Here is an 18,061-nt window from a genome sequence, read left to right on the forward strand (position 1 = left end):
GCTATTAAAAATAACTGTGTTTTGGTAGAGCAATCTGTTCACAGTGTACTCTTGGGGGATGATGACCTAAAATATACCTGACAACCTGGACATTTTGTCTACTGGAAAGAAGCACCTCCAGAAGAACTCTCTTCAGCCTCACTGGAAAGGCCCCTATCACGTACTGTTAACCAGCCTTTGTGCCACCAAACCCCAAGGAGACTCTTGGATTCACATAACACATATAAAAATGTACCAAACCCTGACTAGATCTGCACATTATCTGATGACCTGAAAGAGAAGATTTCCCAGAATTGAAGCAGATGACATCTGATGAGACAGCTTTCTGAAGATATCCAGACCAGGCCTGTTGGCAGCTTGTTTGTCAAACCTTTGATGACGACAGAACACTTCAATATCCTCCAATCTCTATGATTTTGATAACATACAAACTTTAGATTAAAAGTGCCTGAAAATTCTTCCTCCTACCTCTCCTTGATACTTGAATGTGACTTCAATAGGTTTCCATCTGTGTACTTTCTCTCCAGTGTGAGATGCCACACCCAGCAAAGGTCCCTCCTGGCACTAAAGGACATAAAGTCACTGAAAACCTGACTCTTGATTAGCAACGCTTTCAGAGAAAAATCCTGACCAAAATGAGGAAGTGTAAAAAGTTAAACAGAGTTGGGAGACCAGAAAGTACAGTTCTCATGCCCTGAGATGACAGCAGGGCACAACTGGAAGACGAGAGTCCTCTTCCTTCATGGCAAAGACTCAGCCAATGAAAACCATGAAATCTGTTTACTATCAGCTATAAAAGTATTCTTTTTCCTCTGCTGTGCAGGAACTTGCACCCATGGCTGAAGACTCCAAAATACAATTCTCTGCTGATCCCAAATAAACTCATCTTTGCTGGAGAAATATCTGGAAATCTATTTCCTTTAGGTCAATAATATGTTTAGAGAGTACAGCAGAGAATATTAGGGCTCAAAATTCACATAAAATTTATAGGTAAGTTTTTATGGTCAATATATGTGAGTTAGAATACATTTTGTTTTCATTTATTAAGCTTGACTCCATAAGTAAGCAGAAGAGTTGAGCCTATAGTGATTAGACCCTGCTTTCTGGCTGGAAGAAAGGATCCTGTTTCTCACTAGAAAGGAGGCAGGAGTGAGGGGAGAACTATAAAAGACCTGATTCTCTGGAATAGTGGCTGAAATTTCAATTAATCCAGTCCATACAATTCTAAAAGCAATCCTATTCCTTTGGCTCTCCCTGAGACTAAACAGATGGAGACCCACACAGCGTAGCCACAGGACTACAAGGATCATGAAAATGATCTTTTAAAGCCACTCTTCTCTTGAAAGGAAGAATACCTGACCTTTTTGTCCTAGAGTCATATCTCTCCCTTTTTTTCCCCTTTCTTTCTTTTAAAATTCATCCAATAATCTCATTTTCTTAGAGTACCCAGTATCAAAGAATGCTTAAGTCAGCCATACCATTCTAATGAATTAGCAAAAACTGAAAGAGAATAGAAAAGATTTATAAATACTGCAAGTAAACCCAGAAGTAATTATGCAACAGGCTGTTAAGAACTACTCATTAATTGTTCCTCTCTTAATACTTAGCAAGAGAAAAGTAGTGAAAGGCAGCTTGAGAATGACCAAAAACCCAGAGTTTCAAAAGGAAGGTACCAAATTATGACCAGGGTCAAGTGGTCTCCACCTATTTTTCAGTTTGAAAATTTCTAAATTAAATAGCTCTTCTACATTGCAAGTGCTATATTAAAAAGCCAAACAACAAAATCAAACAAAATAACAAATCTTGAGAAACAATATAAAAAGCATTTTTGGTTTTTCATTGATATATATAGCATATAATTATCTTAACTAGAACACTTGTCAGAGAAAATAAACAACCAAATAATGAATATTTTAAAAATCACCTTGGATGAAATGATAGACTCTTCCTGATCATCATTTTTGCACTTTTTTCCTGTGTCTTGCTCTGCTGATGTACTTTCTGAACTTTCTGATGAAATTAATCGCTTTTTTCCTGGCTGTGTTATGTTTACTTGGGTTTTATCTTTGCAGACTCTTTCTTTTTCACTTTCCCAGGTTACGTTATTACCTTAATCATACACAAGCACATAAACACAAGGAAAAAGAAGAAGAAAATTATCTCCCGTACCTTCAAATGTCAATAATTCATACCCCCCCAAAAAAAAGAAATGAAAGCAAAAATAAAAATGATAAAAGAGCAAAAACTAAAGTTCTATCTATATTAAGGCCAATCTGAAAACACATATTTCCCAATCTCAAGAAGTATTAAGCAGCACCATGGCCAAGAACTCCAGCCCTGAAGATATATATCCAGGCCAAGATGCTAATGTGGACAGGCACCATCCTTTAACTGTTTAACCTTACCTCTCTGAACTTTGGTCTCATCATCTAGAAAAAGGGAATTATAATAACTCATGGAGTTATTAGGAGTAGTAAATCAGGTAAGATACATAAATTATCAGAGTATCACATGTACATTAGTGATATACATATATGGATAGTTTCTTAATTTTAGCAGTGAATTTCTTTAACAGAAAATCTGATCTATAGAAACCAATGAATTTTACACATACTTACTGAGCCCCTACCACCCACAGTGAGAAATGCAACTTAAATTACCTTAAAACAGATTACCTTTAGATACCTTACCTAAAGACAGATTAAAAACCTAAAATAACTGAAAAGGGAAAGCAACCTCTACAAACTTAACTAAGAAAACAAATCTCCAATAACAATGGATACTGCATTGTCATAACCCTTATTCAAGGTTCAGTGTAGTGGAGAAACTTAAGTCAGTATCATATTTTGTTTAAAAATTCATGAACTATCTAATCAGAAAAGAAAAAAGATCTAAAGAAGGAAATCTTCATGGTTGTCTTTCTTCTCTAATTTAAGAGGGCAGAGGCTTCCTGTGCCTTCTTCACTATTCCTTACTTTGTGCCTCCAGTATCTAGACCTGGACCTAACACAAAGTTCAGTTCAGTCGCTCAGTCATGTCCGACTCTTGGTGACCGCAGGACGCCAGGACTCCCTGTCCATCAACAACTCCCGGAGTCCACCCAAACCCATGTCTAACGAGTCAGTGATGCCATCCAACCAGCTCATCCTCTGTCGTCCCCTTCTCCTCCTGCCTTCAATCTTTCCTAGCATCAGGGTCTTTTCCAATGAGTCAGCTCTTCACATCAGGTGGCCAAAGTATTGGAGTTTCAGCTTCGACATCAGTCCTTCCAATGAACACCCAGGACTGATCTCTTTTAGGATGGACTGGTTGGATCTCCTTGCAGTCCAAGGGACTCTCAAGAGTCTTCTCCAACACCACAGTTCAAAAGCATCAATCCTTCAGTGCTCAGCTTTCTTTATAGTCCAACTCTCACATCCATATATGACCACTGGAAAAACCACAGCCTTGAGTAGATGGACCTTTGTTGACAAAGTGATGGCTCTGCTTTTTAATATGCTATCTAGGTTGGTCATAACTTTCCTTCCAAGGAGTAAGCATTTTCTAATTTCATGGCTGCAGTCACCATCTGCAGCGATTTTGGAGCCCAGAAAATAATATCTAGAGTTGGAGTTTCTGGACCAAAATATGTCTGTCAAATTTTCCCTTATTCTAGGCTTCCCATCATCTTAGCAAAGTCTCCCAGAAGTAATAGAAAAATGTTTCCCCAAATTTTCTTCAAATGCCTTAGTTTCAATTTTTAACACTGGTTATTAATTCAGTAGAAGCTTATTTATAAATGTGACATGAGCAGTGAGTGCTCTATTATTATTTTCTTCCAGATGGAAATCTAATTCTCCCACGTTGTATTTAACAATGATGCATCCTTTCTCCACCAATTTGAACTGATAATTCCTTGTACATTAAATGTGTGTCATTCTAATTTGCTTTGAGGTGTTTCATTCTTTTTTACTGGTCAACTTAACCTAGTCCTATGGCAGAACTATCAACTACTAGAAGTAGGCACCAGGCCCAGACTGTGATAAAGAAAAGGCACAGAGATGCCAATTTTATCCATTTTTATTTAAAACTTACAGGATCTAACTTATAAAATAAGAAATGCTTTTAAAAGCAATAAATAGATCAGAAGAGCTGAAATTATCATAATTCTACAGATATGACTATACATCTAGAAAATCCAAGAGGCTAAAAACAATCAGAATTAGTTAAACCACTTAACAAGGTTGCTTGAGATAAACAGAATAACTAGTACTTTAAGTAAACACTGAACTATAATCAAACTAAACAATGTCAGTTAAATATTTATCATCTGTATTGTCACAGAGAAAATACTCAGTGTACAAAATTAAATGTAAACCAAACGGTTTGGGGACTATTTACTACTTCAACCTTTATCAGAATCTGTCACTTTTCATTACTTCATGTTGGAGGGTTAGAAGATGGGGAAAGAAGAGTACTAAAGGGTAGTATAAAGCCAGTGAAAATATAAAAGCTCCTTTTAATCTACCAAGAACATCAAACCCTAGGAGTTACACCTTGTCCTGGGCCCTAGAGACCTAAGGAAGCAGACATAAGCAAAGAAAAGGGGAAGCTCTGATAGTCTTTGCCCAAATATACTCACTTACCAATCACTAAGGGACATGGAAACAATTTTAGCTCAGGTCTAAGAAACTCATGATAACATCCAAGGGATAATACCTGGGGACCCAGAAAACTAAATAAACTAGAAGTATATTAGTTGAAAAACAGAAAGGATAGCCTGATCACAGCAAACATTCATGTACATATGTATGGCAAAACCAATACAATATTGTAAAGTAAAAAAATAATAATAATAATAAAAAATACATAAAATAAAAATGGAAAAAAAATTAAAAATAAAAGAGTTAAAACAACAGTTAAACTGAGAAAAGATCTAGAAGAGAATGCAAGGGCATATTAATAAAATAAAAAGCAAAAACAAAACTAAACCTCCAAAACATACAGAGGGTAAATTTAGGTGGCTATAAAGTGATATGGTTCAGAGCATGTGCCTTACAGTCAGGCAGAGCTACATCTCAATTATATCTCTGCCATTTATTATGATCTTAGGTAAGTCAAGTCAGTTAACATCAATTAACATTATTATTTGTCCTGTATTTAAAGACACAGATGGTTCAAAAATATCAAGATGGTTTCAGGTAGTCTACATAAAGATCAATGAACACAATATAGTATTAAAGCTGTAAAAGATTTAAAGTATCCTATACCTAAATGAGCCTAAAATGCATCCTGGAAATTGATTTTTTAAAAATCACTAGCACTGGTCTATTGACCTGGATGATAAACTACTTAAACGAACATAACAACAACAATAAAAACTACAAAGCAGAAAAAGTCAAAGTACTCCAAACTTTAATTAGCTGCATTCAAGTACTAAACTGTTATTTCCTTCTAAATCTGTCTTTAAAAAAGTTAAGTAACCTACCTTTTTTCTTATATTTCCCCAAAGTAGGAATTTATAAGAAATGCTTAAATGCAAAGACTTTATTTTGAAGCTTTAGCTTTGTGCACTATATAATGGGGGCTTCCCAGGTGGAGCTAGTGGTAAAGAACCTGCCTGCCAATGCAGGAGCCATAAGAGATAGGGGTTCCATCCCTGGGTAGGGAAGATCCCCTGGAGGAGGGCATGGCATTCTTATCTGGAGAATCCCATAGACAGAGGAGCCTGGCAGACTATAGTCCATAGGGTCACAAGGAGTCGGACCTGACTGAAGCAACTTAGCGCACACACACTATTTAATATTCCTGTCTAAAGCAATGTCAAATTACTCTCATTTGTGTTTTCAAGGTGAGATGTCCAAAAAAGTGCTTCATATTTTATATGGTACATTTACCAAGTGAAAATAAATGAATATATTCATAATTGGAAGCAAATATATTTTGGACAATTATAATTAATGTAATAATGATAGTTCAGTTCAGTTCAGTTGCTCAGTCGTGTCGACTCTTTGCAACCCCATGAATCACAGCACGCCAGGCCTCCCTGTCCATCACCATCTCCCGGAGTTCACTCAGACTCAAGTCCATCGAGTCAGTGATGCCATCCAGCCATCTCATCCTCTGTCGTCCCCTTCTCCTCCTGCCCCCAATCCCTCCCAACATCAGAGTCTTTTCCAATGAGTCAACTCTTCACATGAGGTGGCCAAAGTACTGGAGTTTCAGCTTTAGCATCATTCCTTCCAAAGAAATCCCAGGGCTGATCTCCTTTAGAATGGACTGGTTGGATCTCCTTGCAGTCCAAGGGACTCTCAAGAGTCTTCTCCAACACCACAGTTCAAAAGCATCAATTCTCAGCTTTCTTCACAGTCCAACTTTCACATCCACACATGACCATTGGAAAAACATAGCCTTGACTAGACGGACCTTTGTTGGCAAAGTAATGTCTCTGCTTTTGAATATGCTATCTAGGTTGGTCATAACTTTTCTTCCAAGGAGTAAGCGTCTTTTAATTTCATGGCTGCAATCACCATCTGCAGTGATTTGGAGCCCAAAAAATTAAAGTCTGACACCGTTTCCACTATTTCCCCATCTATTTCCCATGAAGTGATGGGACCAGATGCCATGATCTTCGTCTTCTGAATGTTGAGTTTTAAGCCAACTTTTTCACTCTCCACTTTCACTTTCATCAAGAGGCTTTTGAGTTCCTCTTCACTTCTGCCATAATGGTGGTGTCATCTGCATATCCGAGGTTACTGATCTTTCTCCTGGCAATCTTGATTCCAGCTTGTGCTTCTTCCAGCCCAGCCTTACAGAAGCAATTACAGAACAAAACAACTAGGAAAGAAAAGAACTTGCCTGCAAGGAAGAAATTCACACTGGTCAATTTTTGGTTAAGTAGTTATTCTTTCTATATTACAGAAAATGTTCTAATGAGAGGAAGTATCTGCCCCCTCTCCACTACCATCCCCCATTCCCACTCCCTTCCAGCAAAAGGAGAGGACCCGCACTTAATGAGAAATGTTACTGATAAAGATATACATGTAATGATGTGGGGAGTAGGGAATTCAAAACCACTGTCCTGGAATAAATAAAACCCTTACCAGGAAATCTTAGATTTAAATGTGAAAATGCTCTGGATTAAATCACATCTCCCTCAACACATAATATATAACCTATTCTTGCCACAAGATCGTTCTGATCCTACTATTATCCAAATTAGCATTTTAAGTAAGGAATATTATATACAGATCCCTGAGTTGTTAACTGAGAAGGAAAGGAAGGAATGGGTTGACAAACTTAATGAAACTTCCATCAGCTCTGATGCTTCTTTCCTTTCTGGGACAATGTAGACAGAGCTAAAAGGAGTGGCATGGCCTATATGCTGCCCCTTCCACTTCTGCTGCTGCAAAGCTGTGATCGAGGCTTGCAATGAGCTAGGAATAATCCTCACTCACATGAATCTCTGGCTCTTCCATCACTGACTTCATCACACATTATTTTATACCCTGCATTTGTGTAGGTGAAAAATCATATTAAATTTTGAAAATACCTTTTTTAAAGTAAAGCATAAGATTTTCATAATCTTGGTGGGGGGAAAGAAAACAGGAAGAAAATTTCCTATTTTCTATTAGGACAAGTTAACTGCCTATTAGAATAAAAATATTTATTCAGAAGGATATAAAATCAAAGTCTCTATACTGTATCATTTATAACATCCAACATCCAATAGCACAACAGGAAAATGTGACCACATAAAGGAAAACAGGCAACCAACAGAAATTAAACCTCAGATGACTGAGAAGTTGTACATGAAATGCTGACTGAATAATACAATGTAGCAAAAAGTTTAATAATCTTTAATCAATGGGAATATCCAGAAGATGACTGTGGTATCTGCCACGACTACAAACTGTGCTAGAACACTGGTCTCATCATCTTTGACTCTTTCAGCACATAATATTGTGTGCTTGTAATTTTTTAAATTAATTTGAAATGTTTTTACTGTGCTTGTCTTTTATCATAGGCATGACCCTAATGGATTAGTTTGAAAATCTATTTAATGACATCTGGAACTAAAATTAGTATAAATCAAAATACCAGCAGAATTTAAAATAAAATAATAATAATAATTAGCAGAATTTGCAGAGGAACTAGGATTCAATCCCTGTCATTTGGGCTCCAGTGAATTCCCTCACTAATGGGTGTACTACTGCCTCTACATTTACTTTTACTATTTTTCTTACATATATAAATGGCACATATTGTTATGGGTGAAACCTAGAGTTGACAGGAAACAATTTTTCAAAATGGTTTTTTTTCACTGTAGTACAAAGGGAGTATTTTAGTAACATGTCATGATCCTTTAATACTTGTAGTTTCTGATCAAGTAATTTCCTTTCTACAATTTATACCATAATAATAAAATAATGGTAGACATTATTTTAAGACATTTACACAGTTTTTAATCACACTTAATGACACTATAATTTGGGACAGTGACAAAAGTTAAATAATAAGATATTGCTTAAATTATGATATATTAATATGAGGAGAGTGGACAAGTAAAGAGACATTAGTGTGGTCTGCAGAATTGTAAAATGAACCCTCCCCAAGATTTCCTGTCATAATCCCCAGGACTGTGAATGCAATATTATGCCCATGATTGTGTTTGGTTATATGGCAAAATAAATGTTGCACCTATTTTTAAGTTTACATATCAGTTTATCCTGAGTTAATTAACTGGAAGATAATGTACATGGGCCTGATCTAATCAACAAATTCTATAAGCAGAGATTTCTCAGTTGGTCACCAAGGAGAAATTAGATGCAAAGCAGAAGAAAGGTCTGTTGTGCCATGCTAGCCTTGAAGATGAAGTTCAGAACTGAAAAATGCCCTCTAGTAGCTGAGAGTGAGCCCTGACCAACAGTCAGCAGGAAAACAAATCCTCCGACTCAGTCAGTCAGTCAGTCAGTTCAGTCGCTCGGTCGTGTCCGACTCTTTGTGACCCCATGAATCGCAGCACGCCAGGCCTCCCTGTCCATCACCAACTCCCGGAGTTCACTCAGACTCATGTTCATTGAGTCAGTGATGCCATCCAACCATCTCATCCTCTGTCATCCCCTCTTCCTCCTGCCCCCAATGCCTCCCAGCATCAGAGTCTTTTCCAATGAGTCAACTCTTCGCATGAGGTGGCCAAAGTACTGGAGTTTCAGCTTTAGCATCATTCCTTCCAAAGAAATCCCAGGGCTGAGCTCCTTCAGAATGGACTGGTTGGATCTCCTTGCAGTCCAAGACACTCTCAAAAGTCTTCTCCAACATCACAGTTCAAAAGCATCAATTCTTCGGCGCTCAGCTTTCTTCACAGTTCAACTTTCACATCCATACATGAAAAACCATGGCCTTGACTAGACGGACCTTTGTTGGCAAAGTAATGTCTCTGCTTTTGAATATGCTATCTAGGTTGGTCATAACTTTCCTTCCAAGGAGTAAGCGTCTTTTAATTTCATGGCTGCAGTCACCATCTGCAGTGATTTTAGAGCCCAAAAAATTAAGGTCTGACACTGTTTCCACTGTTTCCCCATATATTTCCCATGAAGTGATGGGACCAGATGCCATGATCTTAGTTTTCTGAAGGTTGAGCTTTAAGCCAACTTTTTCACTCTCCACTTTCACTTTCATCAAGAGGCTTTTTAGTTCCTCTTCACTTTCTGCCATAAGAGTGGTATCATCTGCATATCTGAGATTATTGATCTTTCTCCCGGCAATCTTGATTCCAGCTTGTGCTTCTTCCAGCCCAGCATTTCTCATGATGTACTCTGCATAGAAGTTAAATAAGCAGGGTGACAATATACAGCCTTGACATACTTCTTTTCCTATTTGGAACCAGTCTGTTGTTCCATGTCCAGTTCTAACTGTTGCTTCCTGACCTGCATATAGGTTTCTCAAGAGGCAGGTCAGGTGCTCTGGTATTCCCATCTCTTTCAGAATTTTCCACAGTTTATTGTGATCCACACAGTCAAAGGCTCTAACTACAAGGAAGCAAATTCTCCATAAAAACTGAAATGATCTTGTAAGTGGATATCCCATGATGCCCAGGTCAGAGCCCAGCTTGACACTTGGATTTGTCTCGTGAAAATCTCAACAGACAATTAAGTCAAATCTGCCCAGACTTTAAAATTGTGAATTAATAACGGGTATTATTTTAAGCTGCTAAAAGATTAAAAAATTAAAAAATAATAGTAAGTAGTAGAACGGTGTTTGATAAATGGCACAAAATAATAATTTATGATTTAAATTAAACTTCATGAAGACTCCTTCCTAAAGAAATGTTATGCTAAGTTACATACATATATAACTATAATTTTATCTTCACTTGTTCAAAAACTTTCAAATTCTGTCAAATATTTCTTGAAACAAAACCTACCTCCACTGATGACTGAAAGGTTCTGATCACTTGAATTTTCTGTTAACATCCATGCTGGGAGGATTCTTTTCCTCTCGGAAGGATTTGGCTGTTGCTTACTCAAGTCTCTACTTTCACCTATGAAAGACTAAAAGGCATCTACGTATTAAGTGCTAAAAATAATCCTGCATCCTTAATGAAACTTCACAATGATTTACTTTGAAGAAAGCTACCATTAAAAAACCCATCTGCAGCTGTGGACTGAATTAGTTAAATTTCTCAAAGGAAGAAATTCAACATTTCTATTAGCTGAAGTGTTGGTCTAGTGTGACCTTCTCTAGAGCTTTACTTAAAAACAGGAAAAGCAGATCAATGCTAGCAATTTTGTCAAGATATGTCTAATATCAGTTGTCTTTTCTCTCCTCAATACAACTTAAGTAACGTGTTATAAATGGGTGAGATCTTAAATTTCTTACCACGTTATTTGCAGCGGCCTGGGGCTTTGCTGTTTCTGTACTTCTTTCCCGCTGTGGGGCACTGGGTGTTTTATCAGGCAAATCAGCTGAGGAAGATTTTGGTATTTCATTCAATATATCATCTTCATCAAGCATTTGACTATTTCTATAAAATACAATTGAAATTCATTTATTAACCATTTAAACTGAAGACACTTCTATTACCTACCATGACACTATGTGAGTCTCCCAAGTATATCTAACTAATGAGTCATGCTACTTTTATCAGACTTAGGAAGACAAAAGCAGATTATGGTATACCCAAATAAAATACATAGACTAGAATATGTTCTTCATGTTCTGCCCACTGCATCACCATCACATTAATCTTCCCAAAGGATGGGCCTAGAAACCACAGCTATTTATAAAATGGGCAGTAGCCAACTCTATGAAGGATGAAGAGCTACTTACTTATTTAGTAAATAGGCAAATAAGTCCAGGTTGTCTACAAAAGTTAAGATCACCTCTAAGTTTCCAAAGAGAAAATGCAAACTGTAAGAACATCAGCTAAACTACTTAGGCTCTTGAAGAAAAAACAAAACCCTGAGGTCAAGTTCACACACAGCTGCGACTGGGTCCTGGCCATTACAGCCATTTGTGAAATCTCCCAACTTGTAGTCCAACAAAGGAGCATCCAAGGTCATATGTGGAACATACTAGAAGAACTAACTGCCTCCTACTTGCTGCAAAGTGTGGTGAGATTATCCAAAGTTCTAAATCATTATTCTTTATGTATGCATAGACAGGAATCAATAAACTTACTTTTGACAATGTGAAAATGCAGATGGAAATACTACTCAGAAATAAAAAGGAAAAAAGTACTGATTATACAACATCCTGGGAATTTCAAAGGCAGTTTGCTAAGTGAAAGAAGCCAGACACAGAAGTATGTATCACATGAATCCATTATGTGGCATTCTGAAGGCGTAAAGCTGAAAGGACAGAAATCAGATCGGTAGTCTCCAGAAGCTGGGATGGGGGGAGAGGAATGACCACAAACAGGCAAGAGGGAATTTTGGGGGGAAATTAAAATGTTCTATATCTCATTGTGGTGGTTCTTACGTGACTATATAAATTCGTCAAACTACATCGAACTGTACATTTAAAGGGGGTAAATTTTACTACGTGTAAAATGTTTCTCAGTAAAAGGGAAATTTTAAAAATTAAAGATATAAGATTTTTAAAATTTGTCTAGCTGAGAAGAGAATAATTAGTGGCTTATCTTGTTTTGTGTTATCTCCTAGTAATAACCTCCCTCAAAGGCAGACTTGAATTCATGGCAGGAATCAGCCAAAATAAAAACTTAGACCAAGTTTATGTGTAACACCACAGTTTTTGTTCATTCAATAAATATTTTAAAAATACCTAGGGTATGTTAGATACTACACCAGGTATAGGGGATTTGGAGTTGAAAACGTATGATTGTTCTACCCATAAAACTGCACTCCCACAAAATATTCAAATCCATTTTACTTACAACACACAGGTGTGCTTCCAAATTCTAATTTTTTCCCTCAAATTTTCTTAACATTTTATTTGAAAAATATTAAGAAACACTCTAGAGAAATGTTATGGCTTTTCACAACTTACACTGTTAGAAATTGAGCAACATCATCCATTCCATTTCTAGTTTTTCTGTTCTGGCATAAATCCACTAATATACATCCTATGGCCATAGGGAAATTTTTTAGTATTTACCAAGAATAAATATGACAAAAAAAAAACCCTAACCCCCTCCCCAAAATTCTATTTAACATTTAGTTCCAAATAGGTCAAAATACAAATGATTTTAGTACACTTTTATTTAAATATAAATATTGCCACTGTAATACGAACATCTTCCTATTTTTAGCCTCAAATATTAATACTTCCTCGAGCAATCAACTATCACAGATTTATAATACAGTGAACTAGAATTTGTTAAAAATTAAAAACTTGGAATTTAAATACAAAACAAAGATAAATGAATTCTCCTTTTCTTTGGCAATAGCTATCAAGACATAATTTACATAATCATGAAATTCATGCTTCTAAAGTATAAAATTTAGTAGTTTTCAGTATATTCACAAAGTTGTACAATCATCACCAATATCTAATTTTGGAATGTATTCATTGTCTGAAAAAGAAATTCCATATGCATTAGCAGTCACTTATTCTCTTCTCCAGCCCTGGCAACTGCCATCTACTTTCCATCTCTAGGCATGTACATTTTCTGACACTTCATATAGATAGAATCATACAACTTTTTGTGTACACAGTTGTTTTCAGTTCTGACACTTCATATAGACAGAATCATACAGCTTTTTGTGTATACAGTTGTTTTCAGTTCTTTTGTGTATATTCCTAGGAGTAGAATTACTGGGTCACAAGTAACTCTACATTTAAAATTCTGAGGAACTGCCAGAATGAGTTCCACAGAGGCAGCAGACTTACAACCCCACTACCAAAATATATGAGTTTCAATCTCTCCACAACCTCACCAGCACTTCTTACTATCTGTCTCACTTATCTTATCCTTAACTTACTATCTTATCCTAATGAATGCGAAATGGGAGCTCATTGTGGCTTTCATTTACATATCATGTTGAGCACTTTTTTCATGTGCTTATTGGCCAGTTGGGTACCTCCTTTGAAGAAATGTCTACTCAAGTCCAGTATGGATTTTGGAAATTGGGTTCTCTTATTACTGAATTGTAAAAGTTCTTTATATATTCTGGATAGAAGTCCCTTATCAGATACATGACTTGCAAATATTCTCTCTCATTCTGAGGGTAATCTTTTTACATTCTTGATGACATTCTTAGAAGTACAGAAGTTTTTAATTGTGATGAAGTCCAATTTATCTACTTTCTTGCTTGCTTGTGCTTTTGGTGTTATATCTAAGAAATCACTGCCTGATCCAAGTGTTTTTTCCTAAGGATTTCATAGTTTTAGCTCTTTTAGTTAGGTCTCTGATCTATTTTTATATGGTGTGAGGTAGGAGTATTTTGCATTTGTCTCAGCACCATTTGTTATTCTTTTCTCCATTTAATTGTTTAGGCACTCTCATTGAAAATTAATTGGCCATAGTGTAAAGATTTATTTCTGGACTGTCAATTCTATTCCATTGATCCATATGTCTTTCCTACACAAGTATCACACTGTCTCGATTACTGTAGCTTTGAAGCAGGTTTTGAAATTGAGAAGTGCGAATCTTCCAACTCTTTTCTTCTTTTTAAAGACTGCTTGGAAGTCCAGTACTTGCATGCTGCAACTACTGGAGCCTATTCATCTAGAGCCCGTGGTCCGCAACAAGAGAAGCCACCACAGCATGAAGACCATGCACTACAACAAACAGCAGCCTGCACTCACCGGAACGAGAGAAAGCCCACACAGCAACAAAGACCCAGTGCAGCCGAAAATAAATACATAAATAAAAATAAAGACTATTTTGGCAATTAAGTTATTTTTAAAAATATAGTCTGTTATATTTAAATATAAGTTATATATTTTGTGTTTAATACAAAATATATTAAGGTGAATGAGCTAGACCTATAAGTTTAAAATAATTATAAATAAATTATAAACATGCATGTTTTCATACTACAATGGCATTTTCATCAACATTTCATTATTTTGTCCAAAATTAAATAGTTATTAAAAGTACCTATTTAAATGGAAACTATTAAGCACTTTAAAAATTTGAAAGAAAAAATAATTTGGTATAAATGATTTACTTTCCTTTCTTCAACAGTGTTTTAAAGAAAACAATCACTCCAGAGAGCTAATGTTGTACTTGCTTATCAGCAATGAGATTCAGATGAGGAAAGTATTATAGAGTATTTCATTCATCTATTCAAGACACCAAGGAGGAGAAGGTGGCAATAAAAGATGAGATGGTTGGATGTCATCATCAACTCAATGGACATGAGTTTAAGCAAACTCTGGGAGACAGGGAAGGACAGAGAGGCCTGGAATGCTGCAGTCCATGGGGTCACAAAGAATCGGACACACCTGAGCAACTGAACAATAACAGCAACAAAATGGCTGCTAAGCACCCACTGCTGGGAAGGCAACAGGAATGCAAAATTAATGCTGGTCCTTCTATATGAAATACATCATAATTTAATTAACTAAAATATAAAACTTTTTTTTTACTTTCTCTTACTTTGACTTCTGAAAAAAGTACAGCTTTTGGTACAATAATTTCATAGAAACATATACAGAGTGAAAAATGAACACACCAGAGCTAATGTGTATATACCCCTACGCTCTAAGTCAATTATGAATGGGCTTTATTATACAGACTCTAAATACTACATGAAAAGCATGCTGACATGAGTAAAATGAGAACTTGAAGAAACGACAAGCTTTTGCACTGTTATTTTGTTCTTCAAACCTCTTTCTTAAATTCATAGCTGGTTGGAAGAAAAAAATTTATAATGAAATCAGGTCCTCATAACTTACACAAAGCACACAGGTTTTTTATTCTTATTCAAATTTTAAAATATTTCAACATGTATTATAAAAGTATAGAGAGATTAACTGGAGTGAGGTATCCCAGAGGTCCACATCTCCACACCCAACTGCCTGCAAACTCTACTGCTGGAAACCTCAAGCCAAAGAACTAGGAAGACAGGAACACAATACCGTCCATCAAAAACAAAAAGAAATAAAAGGCAAAAAAAAAAAAAAAATATATATATATATATGTTACAGATGAAGGCGCAAGGTAAAAATCTACAAAACGTAACACATAGAGAGGAAATAGGGAACCTATCAGAAAGAATTTAGAGTGATGACAATAACATCATCTGCAAATAAAGACAGTTTTGCTTCTTTCTTTTCAATAGGATGCCCTTTGTTTCTTTCTCTTGATTTACTGGATTGGCTAGGACCTTCAGTAAATAGATATTTCTGTTTTGCCCCCAACAGTAGGCAGAGAACTTTCCAATACCTCACTATTAAGTATATTTTTATAGGATGGAAATTTCCTTCTTTTCCTAGTTTTCTCTAAGGTTTTTAAAAATTAATCATGAACATGTATTAAATTTTGGTCACAACTGCTTTTATCCATCTACTGAAATGACAGTTCTTTAATCTGTTATAGTAAATTTCATTGATTTTTATATGATAAACTCACCTTGCAGTTCTTAAAATTTCACTTGGTCATAGAATATTAAAATCCTTTTTACACATTGCTGGTTTTGACTTGTAAATATTTTCTTATAATAACTTTGGGTCTATATTTACTTCTTTTGTAATGTTCTTATCTGATTTTGCTATTAAGATTATAAAAGCTTCATAAAATGAGTGGTGAAGTGTACTCTCTTCTATTTTGGAGGAAAAAGTATAATAGCGGTATCACTTATTCTTTGTAAGTTAAAAGAATTCACTGGTGAAGTTCCTTGTGGGAAATTCTTAAATTAGGAACTCAATTTCTTTGATGAATATAGGATTCATCAGATTTTCTATTTCTTCCTGTGTCAGTTTTTGTAAATTGTGTTTCTCTAGAAATGTTATGTATTCATTTAGGCCATCAATTTTACTCCCATAGAATTTTAAATAATAATTTCTTCATCTTCTTTCAAGGTCTGCAGGATCAGTAGTGATAGCCCCTGTTCCATTTCTGGTATTGACAATTTGTTTTCAATTTGTTTTCAGCTTTTTTTTCCCTTAGGAAGCCTTACTAAGGTCTTATCAATTTTATTAGTCTTTTCAAGGAACTAACTTTAGGCTTTGTTGATTTTCTTTGTTATTTGTCTATGTTCTATTTCACTGATTTCTAGTCTTATTTTTCTTATTATTTCTTTTTTGGGATTAATTTACTCCTGATTGTCTATCTTCTAAAAGTAGAAGCATATAGCATTCACTTTATAGCTTTCTTCTCTCCTAATAAAAGCATTTAATATAAATTTTCCTCAAATGCCTACTGTCATAAATGTTTCTGTTATGCTTTCAGTATTATTTTGTTCAAAATGTTTTCTAATTTCCCTTGAGATTTCTTTTGAACCCATGGGCTACTTAGTACATGCTACTTAATTTCAAAACACTTAAACATCTTCCTAGATATTGTATTTTTATTGATTTTTAATTTAATACCAGTGCAATCAAAGAACATACTCTATATAATTCTGTCCATCTATTTCTATAGGTCCAGTTTAAGTATTCTATAATTTAAAAGCTAAACAAAGGCAAATAATCTGCTAATGACTGCCTCAATAAAACTCACTGCATTAATTATAACTTTACATCAGCTATTTATTGTAATACCTCATTTCACCAGTTTCCCTACTTTATATTTTCTATTATTCTTATAAGAAAGAGGAATTACACAAATATAATCTAAACCAGAGGTTAATACCTTAAGAAAATTTTAAAAGTTAAAAAAAGAAAAGATTAAGAAAATATAGTCAGTTTCATATTAATTATCCTGATTATTATTTGATGGAAAAAGCATTCTAAATACAATGTTTGTAAAAGATGCAACATATAGAAGCAACCACTACTGAGGCATAAGTTTCCAAAACCATATGTTTTCTAGAAGCACACTCACACACACACACCCCTACATCACCACTATATTTAAATTCTAGAGTGGTTTCAACTGAAGCTTTTGTGCATGACTGAGGAATTAGATTACAAATATCATTACTTTAATCACACTTCATCAGGCAATCTTACCTTAAAGTACACTCCATTTCCATTTCAGAATGTGTAGACAAGACACAGAAAATGTATTTGTCAACTAATAAAGAAAAGTGATCTCCAGGATTCAACCAGCACCATATATTTGTCTTCAATGGTAAGAGCTGGCTCTTCTCAGAAGACTGATAATAACATGGATTTCTGTGTAGCTAACAAATTTAAAAAACAGAATACAGTGATGTTGTAACTCAAAATCAAGATAAAAATACAACTAAATATGAACTGATTCAAAATGTTAGTGTCAAAACAATTTTAAGTATAAATCTACACTTAAAAGTCTAATAAATTTGGCACTTCAAGACACCATATAATTATAATCTAACCATACAAAAAAACAGTTGTATTATACTTCTGATTTCTCTAGGAATCAAAGAAAAAAGCAAAGTTATTAATTAACTGGTTAAAAGAGGCTGTGCTTGAGAGATGACTAGACACTGGAAAGAGAAACATGATAAATAATTATCAGTACGGAATC

At 35.3% G+C, this 18,061-nt stretch overlaps 1 protein-coding gene across 14 annotated transcripts in view; it reads right to left on the bottom strand.

Annotated features, from left to right (window-relative positions):
* APLF (aprataxin and PNKP like factor) overlaps positions 1 to 18,061 on the bottom strand; it is a 135,543-nt gene that overhangs the window by 91,529 nt on the left and 25,953 nt on the right. For 13 of the 14 annotated variants that reach the window (XM_086326270.1, XM_086326269.1, XM_086326275.1 and 10 more), the window contains exons 3-6: positions 17,563 to 17,735; positions 10,861 to 11,005; positions 10,406 to 10,532; positions 1,925 to 2,109 (exon numbers count right to left, since the gene is read on the bottom strand). In XM_086326270.1, the coding sequence (XP_086182396.1) occupies positions 1,925 to 2,109; positions 10,406 to 10,532; positions 10,861 to 11,005; positions 17,563 to 17,735 (630 nt within the window). Of the gene's footprint in view, positions 1 to 1,924; positions 2,110 to 5,372; positions 6,838 to 10,405; positions 10,533 to 10,860; positions 11,006 to 17,562; positions 17,736 to 18,061 lie in introns of those variants that run through there. The other variant, XM_086326279.1, reaches the window with a different exon arrangement.

Source organism: Bos grunniens, chromosome 11 (assembly GCF_055505025.1).
Source record: "Bos grunniens cultivar Pamir isolate PY7600 chromosome 11, Bosgru_T2T1.0, whole genome shotgun sequence".
NCBI lineage: Eukaryota > Metazoa > Chordata > Mammalia > Artiodactyla > Bovidae > Bos > Bos grunniens.